Source organism: Hydra viridissima, unplaced genomic scaffold, assembly GCF_058129835.1.
Source record: "Hydra viridissima isolate aposymbiotic clone 2 unplaced genomic scaffold, HvirCarnegie_v1 scaffold_9, whole genome shotgun sequence".
Lineage (NCBI taxonomy): Eukaryota > Metazoa > Cnidaria > Hydrozoa > Anthoathecata > Hydridae > Hydra > Hydra viridissima.
The window spans coordinates 4,701,950-4,721,826 of record NW_028324308.1 but is presented as its reverse complement, the minus strand read 5'-3'; the positions used below and the strand labels follow the sequence as shown (position 1 = coordinate 4,721,826).

At 27.7% G+C, this 19,877-nt stretch overlaps 2 protein-coding genes across 3 annotated transcripts; both read left to right on the top strand.

Moving 5' to 3' along the window:
• Window positions 1–4,377: 4,377 nt before the first annotated feature.
• Window positions 4,378–11,660, top strand: LOC145185213 (general transcription factor IIH subunit 2-like). 2 transcript variants are annotated; one of them, XR_016455935.1, is made up of 18 exons: window positions 4,378–4,530; window positions 5,494–5,571; window positions 5,684–5,720; window positions 6,194–6,283; window positions 6,663–6,713; window positions 7,025–7,079; window positions 7,164–7,269; window positions 7,362–7,452; window positions 7,548–7,635; window positions 7,829–7,905; window positions 7,994–8,024; window positions 9,184–9,229; window positions 9,297–9,327; window positions 9,489–9,546; window positions 9,723–9,768; window positions 9,930–10,038; window positions 10,544–10,583; window positions 11,388–11,660. XR_016455935.1 is itself a non-coding variant. In XM_090098789.1 (17 exons), the coding sequence occupies exons 1-17, from the start codon at window positions 4,472–4,474 to the stop codon at window positions 11,490–11,492; spliced, it is 1,167 nt and encodes a 388-aa protein (XP_089954915.1). In that variant the 5' UTR covers window positions 4,378–4,471; the 3' UTR covers window positions 11,493–11,660. The 2 variants fall into 2 exon arrangements, 1 of the variants encoding a protein (XP_089954915.1); XM_090098789.1 differs by lacking the exon at window positions 9,297–9,327.
• A 144-nt stretch (window positions 11,661–11,804) lies between these two features.
• Window positions 11,805–19,815, top strand: LOC145185078 (tyrosine-protein phosphatase non-receptor type 11-like). Its single transcript, XM_090098785.1, has 16 exons — window positions 11,805–12,257; window positions 12,360–12,491; window positions 12,703–12,915; window positions 13,340–13,462; window positions 13,611–13,776; window positions 13,881–13,940; window positions 14,199–14,295; window positions 14,381–14,460; window positions 14,578–14,712; window positions 15,655–15,783; window positions 15,857–16,026; window positions 16,195–16,262; window positions 19,005–19,081; window positions 19,161–19,238; window positions 19,362–19,433; window positions 19,601–19,815. The coding sequence occupies exons 1-16, from the start codon at window positions 12,253–12,255 to the stop codon at window positions 19,607–19,609; spliced, it is 1,614 nt and encodes a 537-aa protein (XP_089954911.1). The 5' UTR covers window positions 11,805–12,252; the 3' UTR covers window positions 19,610–19,815.
• The last annotated feature ends 62 nt before the right edge of the window (window positions 19,816–19,877 follow it).

Genomic DNA, 19,877 nt, shown 5'->3' with positions numbered 1-19,877 from the left:
TGCTTAGTGTTTTCTTTCATATATACCAACATCTCAACCTTTGAGATTGAAAGATTGGTTCTTCTAGAGCTGTATATATTCCCTGCTGTTGAGAAAACTCTTTCAGATGTTGATGATGCAGCAGGTATACAGAGGTTTTTTCTGGCCAGCCTTGACATTATTGGGTAAATATACTGGTTTTGTTTCCAGAATTCCAGTACATTTGTATTTGCTGGAACCGGTTTTGAATTCAAATACCCCTCAATTTCAGCAGAAATGGCTTTCTTGGTACTTGTTTCACCTCCAGGATTAATGTAACCTGCATCAAACACTTTCTTCCTCAGTTGTTCAGTGAAATCAAAGCCGTCATCATCTTCATCATCCAACATTGAAGGGGAAGGAGTGCTTTGGCTAGCCAAAATTTCTTTTTTTGACAGTTCTTCCATAGCTTTTTTTACTGCAGTTTTGACTACTTCAAATTTTTCCCCCTCATCCACAAAGCACATGCCGTTGCTGTTAGGATCTAAAAAATGAGCTATAGAAAATTCAATATTCATCAACTCCCCTTCGAATCTTTTGTTTAGATCTTCATTGAAGTAGTGAGCAAGCTCTGATGACACCTCGGTTTTTGGCTTGATTATCTCCCTTGCTAATCTTCCTCTGATGTTGTATAGGCAATTAATAACGGAACAGATGCTAACATTCTTTTCACTGCTGCATTTCTCAGAGAATTCTGAGAAGCCTCTCAGAAGCCGGATGACAGATTGAATAGATTCCACTTCATCATCTGTTGGTAAAAGATCTGTCAACTTACAACCTCCAGAAACAGTAGGGTTCGGATTCTTTAAAGAATGCATCGCCGGAAGAAGATCCACCACAGACTCCATTTGATGGAGGTCAGAGTTCCATCTTGTGGGGCATCTCTGTACTAACTTCGTTCTGGAGTTTTTTAAGGCTTTGGCAGCATTAACTAAAGTCATAGCTTTTTGAGAGGACTGGTTGAAGTGACCTACTAATTTTGTTATTTTGTGGTTGAGAATTGACCATTTTGGACATCTTTTATCATCGACAGCACCACTGACAACTAGATTTAGACGGTGGTCGACACACCAAATTGCACTTTGAACCCCAATTGATTTCCTAACACCTGCTTGGACATTAGCTGCACCGTCGACTGTTATCCAGGTTTTGACTCCAAAATCAAGTTCCAGTTTGTTGATAGATTCATTGAGCTTCTTGGCAATATTGTCGGCAGTATGTTGTTCGGGGAAGTAGGACATTTCTACCGAGAAGCGCTTTAATTGGAACTTTGAATCTATATAGTGGAGTGTAAGGCTCATGAAAGACAAATTGGTGTGATCAGTGGTCCACACGCCGGATGTAAAGGCCACTCCATCAAGATTTGACTTGTCTGAATTGAAAATGTTTTTTACTTGTTCCTTGATGAATTTAAAAAGGAGAGGAATGTATTTTGTAGATATATTCTTTGCTGTAATGGCTCTGAATTGACCGTTGGTTGCAGTTCTCATCATCCGGGTGAATGCGTCAGTTTCTACAATAGAAAATGGTTGAGTGTCCTCAATCACCCATTTAGTAATGTCAACAACAGTTCTTATTTGATTGATGTCAGTAACTTCCCATTCAGGTTTGGTAGCCTGTTTTCTGCCTTGCAGTGTCTGTGTGTTGAAAGTGCCACAAGTTCCACTTGGTCCAGGCTGTGGCGATACTGGTGTATCTTTTTGTGTTTGTGGACATCTCCTCTTTTTTCCTCTTTCTTGTGTTTGTTCAAAATCTGAGTCTTCAGAGGCAAGCTCATCAAAAATGTCTGGTATTGTTGATTTTTGCTTGTCTTTCCTTTCTAATTGTTTATATAAATTCAAGTGGACTCTTTTCAAATGGTTCCTTAAAGGACTTGTGGTGCTTTTATTGATTAAGTATATTTTGCCACAGGCCTTGCATTTTGCCTTGTTTTCCTCCACATTGTTGAAGAATTCCCAAATATTAGACAGCTTAGGCATCTGAAAAGAAAAAAAAAGTGAAAAAAAAAAAAAAAAGAAACGAATCGGATTGAGTTTGCCATATCGGATCGGACGAATATTTCGGATTATTTATTGAATTTAAAACCCACAAAAACGGATCAGATTGTTTATAAGGATTACTTTTCGGATTAAAAATTCGAAAACACGGATCAAATCACATTTTCGATTTACTGACTTTTTATTGAAATATTTGCCTCAATATTTCCTTAATATTTGCCTTAATAAAACGTGATAGTTTTTTATGCATACAAACAGTTTCCGAAAAAGAACTAATTATTTATTAAGTTATTTGAAAATTTTCCTTAATATTCGTCTTAACAATAAATGATATTTTAGAGGCATGCATAAAGTTTTCAATAAAAGAACTAATTATTTGCCTTAATTATTGAAATGAGCGTAACAATTTTTCAAACTAGTTTTTATCTCTATTTCTATTTTTATTTCTGTTAATATTTAAGTAGAAGAAATATTACAATATAAATTTTATCGGACCAATCCACTAATTGAAGCAATCCGCAAAGCGAAATAATTCGCAAAGGAATTCGATCCACAAAAAAAAAAAAAAAAAAACCGCAAAAATTCAGTTTGAAATATTCTTAACTTTTAAATCAAATTAATATAATAATGGCTTACCGTAATAAATGTAGGTGAAGAATAGTAGACTTGATCTGTTGAACGAATTGTTGTAGGTTAAGATTTCCAAATACAACTGATTGAAAATAAAAAAGAAATCCACTATTTATAGGACGCGCACATAATAAAAACGTAATTTTTTTGGACCACACCATTTAATGGTGACGCGAACGGAACGCGATTCGTATAATTCGCTAAACGAATTAAAGTTAAATTGATTTGTAAAAATTTTTCGGATTAATAATCCGAACAGCAAAGAGAATCCGCAAAAAAAAAAATCCGCTAGTGGTTCGTAAAAATTTTTCGAATTGATAATCCGAACAGCGAAGTGAATCAGCAAAAAAAAAATTCGCTAGTGGTTCGTAAATTAGTTTTCGGATTATTAATCCGAAAAATTTTTACGAACTGACTATTTTAATCCGCAAAATAAGTCGGATTGGCTTTTTGCGGATTTTACGAACCGAATCGGCGGTGCCTAATAAATACTGTCATGGCAGCCTAAGCGATATCCTTGATACACAAATAAATACAAGAGTTTTTTAGGGCTGAAGTTCATCTAATCGAGAAACGGCATGCACCATATAGCTGCTCCAATAAAAAGCGATTACAGCAGTAAGATTCTCATTCAAATGAGGGTTTTAGTCATTTTAATTGCATTGTCCTGATAAAAATTTTTCCTCTTATTATAGGCTATAGTACCAAAATATTTGTAATTTTATGATTGCTAATTTACCTCCCAGCTGATGGGATGATGAAAAAAAAAAAAAAAAAAAAAGCTTCAAATTGTTTATCTTCAATCTCTAATTCGGACGAAGTTACATCAACTTAGTTTTTTCAAACCCTTTGTTTCTATCAAAAACTGCTGCTGTTTTTAATGATTGTGACTTTAATTTCCAATTTTTTTTTTTTTTTTTTTTTTTTTTTTGAGTAGCTCTCTTCTATAAAACCGTCCTTTTGTATGAGCAAGAGTTTTCCCAAATTTCTTTAATATATTAACTCCTAAGAGCCATTCCTAGTAGCTCAGTAAAAAAAGGAAAGAACTAAAGTTCATTAAATTTGGTTTTTCACGAATGCTCTTATCTTACAGGATTTTAGTGAACTCGATACGCAAATAGGTTATCGAGTTCACCAAAATCCTGTAAAATGAATTCACCTTTCAATAGAACTCAAGTAAAAATATATTTATATTTTTTTATTAATGCAGAAGAGCAAAATTAAAATGTAGGTTGGCCCTGTTTTTGAGGCCTCTTTTCAAACACATTTCGTCATACACTTGAAGGTCTCATCAAGCCCCTTGTTAAATGAATTATATCTTCATGTAGCTACATATATTATACTGCTAAAATAGGCTTATAACAACTCCGAAGTTGTATTCTTTGAATTTTAAATTAAAAGTTTTATTAGTTATAAAAGTTAAATAGAAATAAAAAATAAAATAAAAAAATCGATGATACCTATAAATTAAGAAATCGGCTCGTTAAAAACTTTGTTAAATACTAAGCTTTTTGGTTGAAAAAATTTATATTTTGGTATAATATTGCTCTAAGAATTAAGTTTTATAGATAGTTTCACTTAAACTAAGTAATATAAGCAGTGTAAATTTTTCTTTTAAAGAGAAGGGGAGAGGCATTATTTTTTGAAGAGAAGGGTTGGATTCATAACATTGTTCTAAAAATAGTTCTAGTAGGCTTATATCACATAATAAATATTCGACGCGTCCGCAGTAAAGCGCAGTCAGATATTTATTAGAGAGCGTATACACAGCACTCATTCAAGAAATAATAAAAATACTTTAGATAATAAAAAAACATATTTAAAATATGGGAACTGCTGAAGACGAAGCAAATTTTCGTTGGCTTAATGAATATGAGAAAACCTGGTAGGTTTCATTTTTTTTTATTTTCGACAGGATATTTTGCCAGGAGAAACATCGTTTTTTATAAACTACGCATGCTGTTTTTTTGAATTTGGATTGTACATTTACATCTAGTATACATAGCAAGCTATATATACTAGATAGTTTTTTGTTTTGTTTTTTTTCTTTTTTTGTTCTTTAGCAAAATCCTAAAAGATTCTCAATTAATGTTTCTTTATGAGAAATATACAATTGATAAAAATACAATTTAAGTGTGTTTTTTAAAATTAATTTTTAATTAGAATTTAATTACAATTTTTCTTAACTTATAATAATAATATTTATAATTATAATAATGATAATAGTAATAGTAATAGTAATAAATTTAAAACTCATTTTTCTATTGAAAAATGTTGTGAGTGATTGCCTAAAAATGTTATACTGCTCCTATGATCAATATTCACAATGGGAGCAAATAAGTTTTATTTTTTAAAGAAACTGTTTTGAGCCTGTTAATAAAATAGTTTCTATACTTTGTTTAACAATTTTTAAATAGTTTGTTTAATAATCATTAAAGCTCTTTGAAGATGCAAACATAAGTAGTTCTTTATTTTTGATGAAACATTGCTTCTCTGGTTTTCAATTTGATAGTTCCCTAAAATGTTACTTGCAACAAATGTCTACTATATGTCATTTAAGTAAATATTTTACGTTTCATCTGAAATGAAAACTGTTAGTTACAGTGACATTTGTTAACCTTAATGCATTGTGCTTACAGCATTGATAATTGATCTGTGGTAATAAATGCTGCAAACTTCACAAATAAAAAATGTACAGATTGCAAAAAAGATTCTTTGTAAAATAAATCAATTTTGCTAAACATTTTAATGATGACCCGCTTGTTTTAAAGTTGTATAAAATCTGTAAAATAAAGTTGCTATTTGAATTGCTTTTGCTTTAGCTGAAGATAATATTAATCTTTTTCAGGGAAGCTATTCAAGAAGATGATGATGGACTATTGCAAGCTTCCATTGATAAAATTGTTCATCAAGCTAAACGAAAAAGGTTTTTTTTTTTATTTTGATAAGCTTCGTTTGTTGATAGTCCACTAAATTTTTGTTTAAAACTGTAATTTAGACTGTAATTGCATTGATTTTTTTTACTATTTACTTTTTAGGTTACTTATTCGCAAAGGAAATGTCAGGCTTGGTATGGTAAGCATTCTTCTATCTGACTGTTTTCTAAACTGAAGTTTTCATTGATAATTTTGTATTTTTTCTAAATTTCTTTTCTAAATTTTTTTGTTTATACTTCTTGATTATAATGACTTATAAAACCCTAAAAATTGTTCTAAAACAAATTGGTGCTTTTAATTAAGCGTATTTTATGTACTATTTTCCTTACTGATATTGTTTCATTTGTTGATATTGGTTTTAAATTTTAGCTGTAGAATCTCTCTAATTCGAATTTTATGGGGAAAAATAAAAGTTCAAATTAGACTGGTTTTTGAATTATAGAAAGTTGATTTTTCTTAAAAGCATTTCATGGTGACTTTGCAATTAATCGAATTATGGAGGTTTTTGAATTAAGGAGATTTGAATTAGAGAGATTGCACTGTATATGTAAATTCTTAATCCTATTTTAGTTTTAATCAGTTTCTCTTATTATTTATTTTCCAATTATTTAGATGCGTCATCTTTATGTAATTTTGGATATGTCAAAGTCTATGAAAGAAAGCGATTTGTTACGTCCTTCACGCTTGGTCTGTCTTTCAAAGGTAAAATTTAAAAAGAAAAGTTGTGTGCATTTTGCAATCATTTTTAAAGTAGAAATCTTTTCCTTCATCTTCAATAATAGGGGGAAAAGGGATTTTTAGTAGGGGAAAAGAAGGGGAAAAAGGGATTTTATTTAAATTAAGATAACTTTAAACAGTTATAAAATTCATTTTTTAAAGGTTTTTACTTGTTAAGTTTTTTATGAAAATGTTGTAAATTTTTTTATATCAAAATGAAGTCTACTATTTTTTTATATTTGTGATTTTTTTAAATTGTAAAAAGTAGGATCACACTACATGTTCAAAATCCTGATTGTGTTTTTTTCTTTATTATGTTATGGAATTTTTATGAATTATTAAAAGAAATATAGATTTTTTTTAGCTTCTTGAGAATTTCATTGTTGAATACTTTGATCAAAATCCAATATCTCAGGTATGTCTTATAAGAATTCTGAGATTTTAGAATTTTTTTAGAAATTTACAAAAGTAAATCTTTTTTCACCTTGTTATTAACTCCATTTTGTGAGTTCAATGTAAGCAAATCAAGCCATATTACTTAACAGTTATGATCAGTATTTAAAAAAATATCATATAGCTAAAATATCATATAGCTAAAACAAAAGTGTTATTTAAAACTTAAATAAAATTATTTTGTCTTATAACTAACTGCCCTTATAATTATTTTATTGTTGTTTTCACATAATCAATATTTTTGTCAAATATTGTACTGCTTTTTATTTGTAGTTGGGCATAATTGTTACACGCAATAAAAGAGCAGAAAAGATTACTGACTTGAGTGGTTGAGTCTATTTTGTTTTAGTTCTTTGATGTTCCTTAATAAATATATCCACATAGATTCCAATAATTTGTTTGACTTTTTTAGGAAACCCAAATAATCACATAGCTGCCTTGCAGCAAGCAGTAAAATCTGGGCCAGAAGGAGAACCTTCTCTTCAGAACAGCCTTGATTTAGCTCTTCAGTTTTTGAGGTAAAAAGCATATGAATTATTTTGTTTTTAATTTGCCTGAAATGATAACAATCTTTTAATTTGGTTTAAAATAACTTCTGTTTTTCTTTTAGCCACCTTCCCAAACATGCGAGTAGAGAGATTTTGATTTTATTTGGTAGTTTAACCACTTGTGATCCCGGTGATATTTTTACAACTATAAATGTAATTATCAATTGATTTTTAAATGTACCAAAGCAGTTTTAAGATTTTTATTGTAGAGATCTCTAAGTTTGTAAGATCACTCTGAATATTCTTAGAATCTAAAGAATGAAAACATTCGCTGTTCAGTGCTCGGGTTATCAGCTGAAATCAAACTTTGCAAAACTATTTCAACTGAAACAAATGGTTTGCATTTATTTTCTTCAAAAAAACTTTTTTTTTTTTTTTTTTTTTTTTTTTTCTTTTTCTTTTTTTTTTTTACTCTTAAAATTATTATATTCTTGATCATCATAAATATGAAAGATAATTAATATTTTGGAGCATCTTTCATGTTTCTTTTAAAAAATCTTTAGATATTTTTGTTTGAAAATGCCTTTAGGTATATACAACGTTATCTTAGATGAGAAGCATTGCAATGATCTGTTACTGGAGCACATTCGTCCTCCTGCTGCTAAAGTATTTTTTCTCCTGTATAAATATTGAAATATACTATGTAGCAAATAAGTGTTTTACATTTTAACAAATAAATTTGTTGCCCTTTTAGTTAAATGTTGAAGCATCTCTTGTAAGAATGGGTAGGTTGTTTTCAAAATATTTTAAATTATATTTAAGTTGATTGTTAACATTTTAAGGAATAAAGTAAAAAATTAATATCTAAAAATACAATTTTTTAAAACCTTGAACTTTGAAGAATTAAGTCATAGATTCTATAATTATGCAAGTTTTTAGAACTATACATAGTAATATAAAAAATATATATGTAGTAGAAATATACTAGGTGTGCTATAATGTTTTACTTGTTGTTTTTATTATTATCATTGTTGTTGTTATTGTTGTTGTTATTGTTGTTGTTATTGTTGTTGTTATTGTTGTTGTTATTGTTGTTGTTATTGTTATTATTATTATTATTATTACTATTATTATTATTATTATTATTATTATTATTATTATTATTATTATTATTATTATTATTATTATTATTACTATTATTATTATTAATATTATTATTATTGTTATTATTATTATTATTATTATTATTATTATTATTATTATTATTATTATTATTATTATTATTATTATTATTATTATTATTATTATTAAAAAAAACTTTTAAATTGTATAAGAATATATATAAATCAAAAGATTTGCAAATACAAATTATTCAGAATAATGTTTGTAACCAAGAGTACAAGTTGGCAGTAGCTCAGTAGGCATATTGGAAAGTTTTTTTTACAAAGATTTGTATAACTCACACAATTTTTGGTCAAATGGTCAAATTTATACACCTTCAAAAACACATTTGAAAGACACCTTATTCTATCAGAAAATAAATTTTACAGTTGAAGCAAGCAATACAATTTTAAAAGGGGCCCTTACACATAAATTGTACTCTATCAGAGGCTGAACATTAACACAAAGCGTAAAATTAACAGTTTTTTATTTCAATATAAAACTGTTAATTTAACGCTTTGTGTTAATGTTCAGTGCCAAGACCAGTATAATTATAAAATTTGCTTTTTTTCTTCGTAATTTTTGTTGTAAACCTCAGATAAACTTTTTCTTTTGTTAATTTTGTTTAAACTTTTTTGTCTTTTTTTTAAATAAATCACTAAATAATTTATTATAAAATTCACCTTATTAAAATTTCGTACTGCATTTACTTTTGCAAAAATTAGTTTAATAAACACTCTTCAGTTTTTGCCTTTAAATTGATGCTATTTTAATTACATTTAGGTTTTCCTCAGCACATTTCAAATACTTATCCAGCTTTATGTCTATGGTAAGTCAGTTTAATCTTTAAGTGTTTAACTTAGTTTATAAGTTATTATAAGTGAATGCTTTTTCAGGAAAGAGTGTGATGATAGAGACTTTGTAGAGGTATATGTTCTTTTATAAAAACTTAATTGAATTCTAAATTTTCTGTCTTTTTCCTTTGCTTATTTAATTATTTTTTTAGTTAAAACTAATAGTTATGATTAACCAATAGTTAAATACTGTTGTATCATTTGGTTTATTTTTTCTTTCTCTTCTTATTTCAGTCACATCGACCTAAAAAGTATGCAAGGTTTCAGTTGCATGGGCTACTTTTGTCCTCAGGTCTGTTTTAGGAGCTGCATAATTATTTATATAACATTTATTATTTACGACTTAATGCTTTGCAAACATATAGACGATTTTGACATTTTTTGCACCAATTTGGTATATCTTTAATCTCAGAAGTTTATCCCATGATTACAAGGATGAACTTTAAGAATTTTTTTATCCTTTTTTAGTGCAAAAATAAATATTGTGAGCTTCCTGTGGAATGTAAAGTCTGTGGTAAGTTGGAAACATTTTTAAAATGCTGTGTTTTTTAAGTCTGTGTTAACATGGAAATATTTTAAACATTTTGTAATGACTATTTTAAATGGTAAATCTCCTTTATTGTTAAATAAAAAGTTCTTTTATTTGTCGGAGCATTTTATGGTTATTTTTGTAAGGATTAACACTTGTTTCTGCTCCTCATTTGGCTCGTTCATATCAGCATCTCTTTCCTCTACCTCCTTTTGAAGAAATTCGTCGTAATGATACCACAATTATAAAAAATAGGTATTACTTTTAACTATATTAATTAGAAGCATAAAGTTGTACAAATCAATAATAAAAATGTGTTTAAGATTTTAAACTGATAAATTTTCTGTATTTCAATAAATGTTCCAAAAAAATGTGTTTAAGATTTTAAACTGATAAATTTTCTGTATTTCAATAAATGTTCCAAAAAAATGTGTTTAAAATTTTAAACTGATAAATTTTATGTATTTCAATAAATGTTCCAAAAAAGATACCAAGTTTTAATTAAAATTGAATATATAAAAGATATCAGGTTTTAATTAAAATTGGATATATAAAAGATAATAGGTTTTAATTAACATTGAATATATAAAAACTGATAAAGCTATTTAGCTTAAAATATATACAATGTTGAAATTTTGCAGCAAAAAAAACTCAAAGTAACAACAATTGAGTCAACAGAAAATTTAGTTTCTTTTTTTAACATTCTGTTGTTTATTTAAAAGTTTTATAATAAGTGAGTTCTTGCTGTATTTATTTTTAGTATATGTCAAGGATGCCAAAGAAAATGTATTGATGTTATTGTAAGTAGATTATAAGATAATTTTCTTTACGTTTGACTAAAGGTTTGGTATTAAACAGAAATTTTTATTAAATTTCTGATTTTACTTACTATAATTCAGAACTTTGTTTAGCATGAAAACTGTAATCTGATAACTATGTATTTTTAAAGAGTTAATGCTTTTCTTTTTATCTTATACAGGAACAGTCAAAAAAAATTTTCTTATCACTTTTTGCTTTGTAACTTGCAAATTTCCTTGTTTAATCGTTTGGTTTCCAATAAAAAGATAATGTTCAGTGAACTTAATTAAGTCAGATGATTTGCTCACTTTTATTGAGCGTCTCTTTTGTTGATCATATTTGTTCATTGTATACTTTTTTTTTGATAATAACATTTATCTAATTGTTTAGGAACATTTTAAACTACCGTCTTGAAAACTCCTTGTCAAAAAATGTTCCAATAATATTTGTTTGCAAATTTCAATGTTTCAAAACAAAAATTGATAATGTTTTTGTATTTTTTAATATAAGTTTGTAAGTTTTTTTAAATGCATGTTTTCTATAAAATCTTAATATTCAGAAGTCATGTTTGCTCAAGAATTTGTAAAGAGCAAAGGGTTCAAGATATTGTCTCTTCTCTATAAGTAATTTTTAATGCCATGATTAATTTACAATATGCTTACATAATGTTAAAAAAAAGGCTCATTGCTTTTCATTAGTTTTTATATTGGCTCAGTACTACCATGTTGGGGAGGAATTTCCTCTCAAGATTACATTTTATTAAAGAAGACATCAATAATTTATCTTATTTGCAAATATTTTTGTAGGTTTATATTTGTAAAGAATGCCATGAGATGTTTTGCAATGATTGTGATATGTTCATACACGAAACACTTCACACTTGTCCAGGTTGTACCAGTAAACAGCAATGAAATCTTGAGGTGATTAACTTAAAAAAGGGAAGTTGTAAAAAGTAAAATCCAGTTTGTTTAGTTTACGTAATAAGCTGGTAGCTAAAAACAACCATTCTGATTTAAAATCCTGTATTCCATACACATTAGTATTTGTAAACTTTATTTAGTGAAAAATGGAGTTTAAAATTTGTTTTTTTTATTTATTTGTACTGCTTTACAGAATAGTATTGTTGCTCATTTACCTCTTTAAGTTTTTAGTGACTGTTTCCTCAATGTTTTTGTAGTGAAAAAACATTTGTTTAAATATTTTGTTTTTGATATCCAATTACAAAGTTTGTTCATGAGCCATGGCTCTTTTTTAAAAGTTATGAATCTTAGTTATTATGAGTAGTTAAGTTAGTTATTAACAATCATAGTTTTAAAAAAAGATTAAAAGTACACTTTCTTTTAATCAAAAAACAAATAAATTACTTATGCCACTTGCATTAGTAAATCTAACTTGTTCCCCTTGCAAAGTGACTGATTTTACAATATTTAATTCTTATGTAAGCATCTAACTGTGCTTAAATTGTGTTAAGAATTTTGTTATGATTTCAGATGTATTGTATAACAATAGAAGAGCTGGTTAAAGAGTTGATCAGATGTAAAGCTAACAATAAATTTATGTTTAATAGATTTTAAAAAAAGTGAAAAAAAGTTAATAAAAATGATCACCATTTATATTATAGATTAGTATAAATAATGAATTAATTAAAGAAGAACTTATGAAGTTACTAAAATGAGGTAACTTTTTTGGCAGATTGCCGGTGCATATAATTGAGTAGATTTTTTATTTTTTTTTTGGTCTTAATTTATTTTTTACTGGTACATCTTTTTTCATATTAGATCTTCTTGGGGATTCTTTGCTAATATTACAGTAGCAGAGGCAGAAAGTTTATTGAAAGAAAAAGGAAATCATGGAAGTTATCTATGTCGGCGAAGCACTTCTTCACCTGGCTCATATACCCTTTCTGTTAGGCAAGTTGTCTAATCGGAAATTTTATTTTTTCTACATATAGATAACTTAGAAATATTGTATATAGTTAATTAATTACTTGCAATATATGTATTAATATTTATTATACATGTAATATTTCTAATAATATTGAAATTCTACTCATAATTTTTTCTTACTAGCAATATAAGTATTTTTATATACAATAACAACACTCTATTGGTTTTCCTATAGGCGTCAGAAGGAAGTATGGAACTTTAAAATTACTAATGATGGAGAAAGTTTTGGTCTGTATGAAAATGATGGATTTGCCTCTGTACCAGATCTTATAGAATATTATCAACAGAATCCATCAAAGTTTCTTGACCAAAACAATAAATCAGTTCAACTTACAGAGCCTCTCATTCAAGATGAGGGTGAAAATGATCCAGGTCTAACTCAAGAAAAGTAAAATGTTTTTGCTTTCATAAATTTATGAGTAAAATTTAATTCTTTAATTATGAAACAAATAAAAAAATTACAATTATGAAATAGATATTAATAGATAAAAATTGGTTGGTTATACAAATAATGATTTTATTAAGGATTATTGATATTAAGGATTGTTGTGATTAAGGATTATTAATAAGGAATTATTGTCAATAAGAGAGATTCTCTGAGGATAATTCTTACATTGTACTTTTTTTTATTATTCTAATGGAGGGGTGTTTATAAAAAAAAGACTTTAAGTAAATTATAAAGTCATTCCACACTTAAGTAAATAACTTAAGATTATGTGTATTTTATGATCAGGTTTACTTGCAAAGAATCTATATCTTTGTCAGTTATCTTGGTAAGAGATCATTGGTGAATTTTGAAATTTTCTTCATAGATGGTTTTTTGGTGAAATTGGTCGTAATGAAGCAGAATTAATTTTGAAACAGAGAGGTGAGCATGGATCCTATCTTGTTCGTGAAAGTCGCACACAACCTGGTAATTTTGTACTGTCTGTAAGGTTAGTCTGAATCTTCACTTTTTGAGTGCAATTGTTCTTATGGCTACATTCATGTGTTTTTCCTAACTAAATGTAGCTAGTGTAATCTCTATAGAAATTTTGTATTCCATACTGACATAAATTCTCACTTTTTTTAAATTCTTTTTAGGCACCAGAGCTCTGTTATTGAGTTCTTGTTGATGTATATCGATGGAACATTTGATATTGCCAATACAAAGCCGTTGAAATTTCCAACTATGTCACATCTTATAAATTATTTTGTCATCAATCCACTTATTCATAAAGATTCAGACCAAGCTATCCATCTTATAGAGGTATACTGTTCAATATTTGATTATGTTTTATGATAAATTATCAAGTTTGAGAGAGCTTTCTTAAGTAGTATTTATTTTATCAAAGAATTTTTCTTTTTTTTAAGCCTCTTTGTGATACTGCAGAGCGACTGCGAAATGATCAAAGAATCAAGAAAGAGTTTGAAGTAATGAAAAAGTATTATGATATAATTTTATTTCTTATGTCATTTCTGGTTCTATTTCTGTTAGCAACAGAAGAAAAAGTCACATGAGCAAGAGAAAAACTAATAATATATATGAAATCTATACTTTCTATTACTATAAATGGCTATTTTCATTACTTGTGTTTTTCTTCTGCTCTTTCGGTCTTGTTACTTATTAAGTTATGTTTTTATAGCAGTTACAGCCTACAGTAGTTATATCAACATTAATTTTTTTTTCAGTGGTTGCAACATGAAGATAAAGCTAACACTAACACAAAAAATGAAGGTTTACGTCCAGAAAATAGAGGGAAAAATAGATACAAAAACATTTTACCATGTGAGATTTTCTTTTTTCTTAATTCATAAACTTTAGAAAAGTATTTAATGTTGTGATTAAAAATTGATATTTCATTTAACCATAGTTGACCATACTAGGGTTGTTCTACGAGGAGTTGATCTAGACATCACAGGCTCTGACTATATTAATGCCAGTTATATTTTTGTAAGTTTATTTTTGAACAAATTTTTTTGTTTTGTTTTTTTCAAACAATAAGTAATCAGCTTTATTTGTCTAATTTAAATGAACATTTTATCTAAATAGTTTTTTTTTAATTTAAAGGATGATGAGAGTGGTGCATTATTTATTGCATCACAAGGACCAGTGAGAAGTTCAGTAGATGACTTTTGGCATATGATCTATCAAGAGAATTCTATGATAATCATAATGGTCACTAATGAAATTGAGAAGGGCAAGGTAACGAACATTGAGTGATACGAGCTTTGTTAGTTTCAACAGGGTTAAGTTGCAATAGACCAGTTTAAATTCTTTTTAAAAACATTACAAAAATGGTTTTTTTTAACTATTCTTGTAGTAAACAGATGGGGGAAATTAGGGGATTGTAGAATTCAAAATTTAAAAATATTTTAAGAACAGCTTCTTTTTTTGGTGTAAAGTTTATAAATGAAGAAAAATTTAAACAAATTAAGTTTATAAGAAGTGCCAGATTTGCAACAATAGACACATTGTCCATTATAGCAAGTAAATTTATTAAGTTTACTTCTAAGTTTGTTTAAAGTTTGTTAGTGGTTTAAAACTTTGTTTTAATTTAAATCTCTTTGGGAATTTATGACAAAGTTTTCAAAAAATAAATTTCATTAATGCAAACTAGATAGTATAGAAAATACTAAATTGATTTAAAAAAAAGGAACACTAATTTATAAAAAATTCTTACAAGTTAAAAATATTTTTAAAAGTCTGAGAATTCATAAAGTAGTTCATAAAAAAATGGAAAAATGATTTCTTTGAGTTTATTTGTGTAAATGTTAATGAATAATTTTGCTCATTCACAGCTCACTCAATTTTACATCAAGAATCATGATCTAGTAAATCAACCAAAAAAATCTAAAAATATTTCTCAGTTTTAGCATGACAAAATTTTTAATAGGTAAAATGAAGCCAGGAGTTAGTAGCAGTACAACTATTGTAAGTAATTATATGACCAGCTTGTTTATAATTTTAAACAAGATTATAAACAAGCTGGTCATATAATTACTTACAAGAGTTGAATTGGTACTGACCCTTGGCTTCATTTTACCTGTTAATCCATAAATGGAGTGAAAACTTTTTTATTAAATTTTAATCAAAATTCAACATTTTATCTTTTGGTGGTCAAATAAATTTATTTTTTGATGCCAGATCAAATGTGTGAGATATTGGCCAGAACCAGGAATGTCTATGATTGCTGATGATAAGCAAGTGACAAATGCTGGTGAAACAGTTACCAGAGACTATATCATTCGGCAATTAGAGATCCAAGTTGAGTCAGTAAGTAGTTAGAAAAGGTTTTAAAATTAATTATTTTTTGGTCATTTTATTATTTTTTTATGATAAATTATAGGAACCTGGTTGTTCACCTAATGGAGTTCGCAAGATATTTCACTATCAGTTTGTAGGCTGGCCTGATCATGGTGTCCCATCAGATCCTGGCTCTTTATTAGAAATGATGCAACTCATTGAAGCTACTCAAAAAACCTTTGAGTTTCCAGGTCCTCCAGTCATTCATTGCAGGTCTGACAACTTTTAAAGTAAATTAAAAACATTGCTGTCTAACTCTGCTACTTGTGGTTCTTTACAGTTTACGGTTTTTTTTTGAGACTTCTAAGTTTACCTAAAATTTTTTACTTAGAATTGATTTTTATTTAATTTCTTTTTACTTTTTTTTTCTTTTTACATAAGTGCTGGTATAGGGAGAAGTGGGACAGTAATAGTTATTAGTATGCTAATGAGTTTATACAGAATTAAAGGTATAGATTTATTGATCTATATATTATTTGTATAAATCAATTATTTATTTTTAAATATGCTTAATACACTGTATATACTGGTGAACAAGCCAAGTTAAGGTTTATTTTTTAAATTTTAATCATATTTTTAAATTAAACATTTTTTAAATAAAAATTAAAAAGATTAAAATATTTACATAATTTAAATATAGCTAAATATATATTTATAAAATATTAAAATATATAATTCAAATATTTTTCTGGTAAAATGTATATATATATTTTTTTCATTTTCATTTGTTATTCAAAAGGGCTTTGAATAAAGTTTCCTTTTAGCATCTAAAAGAAACTTTCATGAAGATAAAAAACAAAACAAATGAAAACCTTTTCAAATAAAACAAATATCCATAAATCACTTACAATTAGTGATGATTTAATCACTTACAATTAGTGATGAATTTAAATGACTTTCTCACTGAGTCTTTCGTTTTTAACTTATTTTTTTGAGTGTAAGGAAAAAAATCTGTTCAAACTGAAAAGTGCTTAGAATTAGGAGTGGTAACCAATTAACAATTAATGGTTAACTGATTAATTTTCAAACAATTATTTGATTAACTTGCTGATTTAAAAATCAAAACAAATTGGTGTTTTTTTGACAAGAAATTTTTATCTGATTTTGCTAAGAAATGTAAACTACATTTTCAGTGCGGCAGTATAAATAGTCTGGTCGCCATTTACAATGTTGTTTGAAAAAATTCATTCTGAAGTTTGGATGCATTTTTTATCAGAAAGTAAAGGCAAATCAATATTCAAGTGCAAACATTGTTCAGTCGAACTTAAATTCCATTCATCAACTTCAGGTTTCTTGTATCAGTTAGAACACAAACATAAATTTTGCCGACCAAAATTGTTTCAAAAAAGTCAAAAACTATACAGCCAAGTTCTGCTGTCTACTTAGTAAAATAGATAACAAAACTGAAGAGGTGTTAGATCATTTAACAGCTGTAGGTTGTATCTCTTTTGTGACTTTGGCCAGTAGTAAAGATATTAAAAATGGCTGGAAAGCTCAAGGAATAAAAATTCCTGATGATTGACATGCTGTAAAGGCAAATGTTATGAATTATGCAAACTTAATGAAGTTAAAAATTGCTCAAGAGCTTCAGCAAAAAAAATTAAATGGAGAAAGATTTTCAATTTCTCCTGATGAGTGGACTTTAGGTGGAACTAGAAGATACTTGTGTCTTAATGTAGATTGATCAGACAAATGTCACTATGGTCTTCGAATGATTAGAATAGATGGTTTAATGCCTTTAGAAAGAGCACCAACTTTGCCATCGCCATCGGATTCATCTTGTAGTATATGATATTCTTTATAAGAAAAAAAGTTTAGCAATAGAAACAACTCAAGAAAAATTAATCATGAGAATGATGAAAATGAAGAAGCTGGTTCTGACCCTGATCCTGATGATGATAATGATAATCAAGAATGCTGGAATGAGGAAAGTAATAGCTCTGTTGATGAGGGAATCCAGTTTAATGAGGGCAATGTTACTCATCAAAGGTTCATAAAACAGTCAAGATATTTAGAACATAACCACTTAAAAATGATATTCTTCAAAACATTTGTAAAACTGATTTAGGAAAAGAGCTTAAGCTTTATCTGGATATTAAAACAAGATGTAATTCTCTAATCAGTATGTTAAAACAATTCTTAGAATTAAAAAATGTTACTGGAAAAGCTCTTGTGGATATATCCAGAACAGATTTGATTTTAAAAGAAGAAAAAAAGTACATCTCTGATTCAAAATACCGTATAATCTACGACCCCTACTTAGAATTTCTCATTACAGTCAAACAAAAATTTTAGCTTTTCTTTTAAGATAATAAATGTTATGGATAAGTGGATGCATTATAATGCAGTGGTTGACCAACTTTTAAATAAGCTGAGAATTTTTTTTCAACATTAGAATTTCACCTCAATAAAAATATCTCAATTCACAGATGTCTAAAGATGATTTTTTACATATGTCTATAGAGATCATAGTTGGGTTAAGTATGATCTCTATGCATACATTTTAGAAATTTAGAAATTTTTTATAAGTTAGAAATTTTTATAAGAACACATGAAAATTTAAAGGTTTTACACTGAACCCCAAAAAAAAAATTTAAAAAAAAGGTTAAAAAAAGTATTGTTAAACAATGTAGGATACTCTGCACTAGCACCCTTGTCAAGTCTTTCAACTTTTTTCTGCAACCACTACAGACACCTGTAGGTACCCTTTGATTGGTTAAGTCAATGTCTTTGTTTACAACTAAATGCACTCTTTCAATTGCGAATGCAGTAAGTTGTCTGTCGGCTTTCTGAAGGCATAAAAAACCCACTGTTTTTCTGCAGTCCTCATGAGTTTTGCTTTATTTGGCATTTTAGTTTTGGAACTTTAAGATTAGAAAACCAACAATGCACAAAAGAAAATTAATCTATGAAGAAATATCGCTTGGACAGCCATATTTGATTTTAAAATTTCTTGTGGTGAACCTTGTACTCATATACTATTTACTCCTAAAGGAGTTTCCAGGGGACATGAAGTTGGTATTAGTTGTCATTTTTACAGGGTGTGCCTAGTCACACTAGTGTATATAGTACATTAAAAATGATAAAATTTTTTTTTCATCCCTAAATATTGACAACAATGTTTTGTTAGTTTATATTCTGACTTTGTGTTTTTTTTTTTAAATATTACAATTAAAATTAATGAAATTTAGGACACTTAGAAGAGCGTGATATCCCTAGGACTGTACAAAAAGTTCGATTGCAGCGTTCAGGGATGGTTCAAACTGAGGTGTTTACCTAGTCAATATTTTTTTATTAAAAAAATTTGTTAGAGATTTCTGTGTTTTTTAATTTTACTGTTATTTTAGGCTCAATATCGGTTCATTTATGCTGCTATTGTTTATTATATGGATACTGTTGAACAAAGAGAAGCACAGGGCTCAAAGGTTGGAAAAAAATTTTTTTTTTTTTACAAAGCAAATCTCCTTTTAAGTATTTAGTCAGGCACATTTTTGCCTTGAAATTTTTTTAGATTCCTAAATTTTTTTTTTTTTTTCATCATCTTGCAGGAAAATACCAATACATATGGAAACCTTGATGGACTTTCATCGCAGTTAAACAAAGTTGCTATCACAAAAAACGTATTTTTTTTTTTTCTTTTAGTCCCAGTTCATACACATTACTTCTAATTATTTTCTTTGTTTTTGTTTTTTAACAATTTTTACAATATAAATTTTTTTTTTTTAAGATGTTTAAATTTTTTACAAATATATCAAAAAAATTTTATTAATTTTTAATTTTCATTTAGCAAAGATAAAGTTGTGAACATCAATAATCGCTAATTCTTCAAATTGTATGCTTCACAACTGAAAAAGCAACATAAAAAGAACATTTTTCCTTTTTAGCCTAATAATGTTGGACTGAGTATCAAGTTTATATTTTTATATTCTGGGGATTGCTTTTTTTCTTACATGATTTTGAGTATGAGAAATATATTGTATTGAGCTTAGAAGCTTCTTGCAACCATGTTTTTCTTTCTGGTGTTTTTTTTTTTATCTCTTTTGCAGCATGAAACCAAGTTTGCT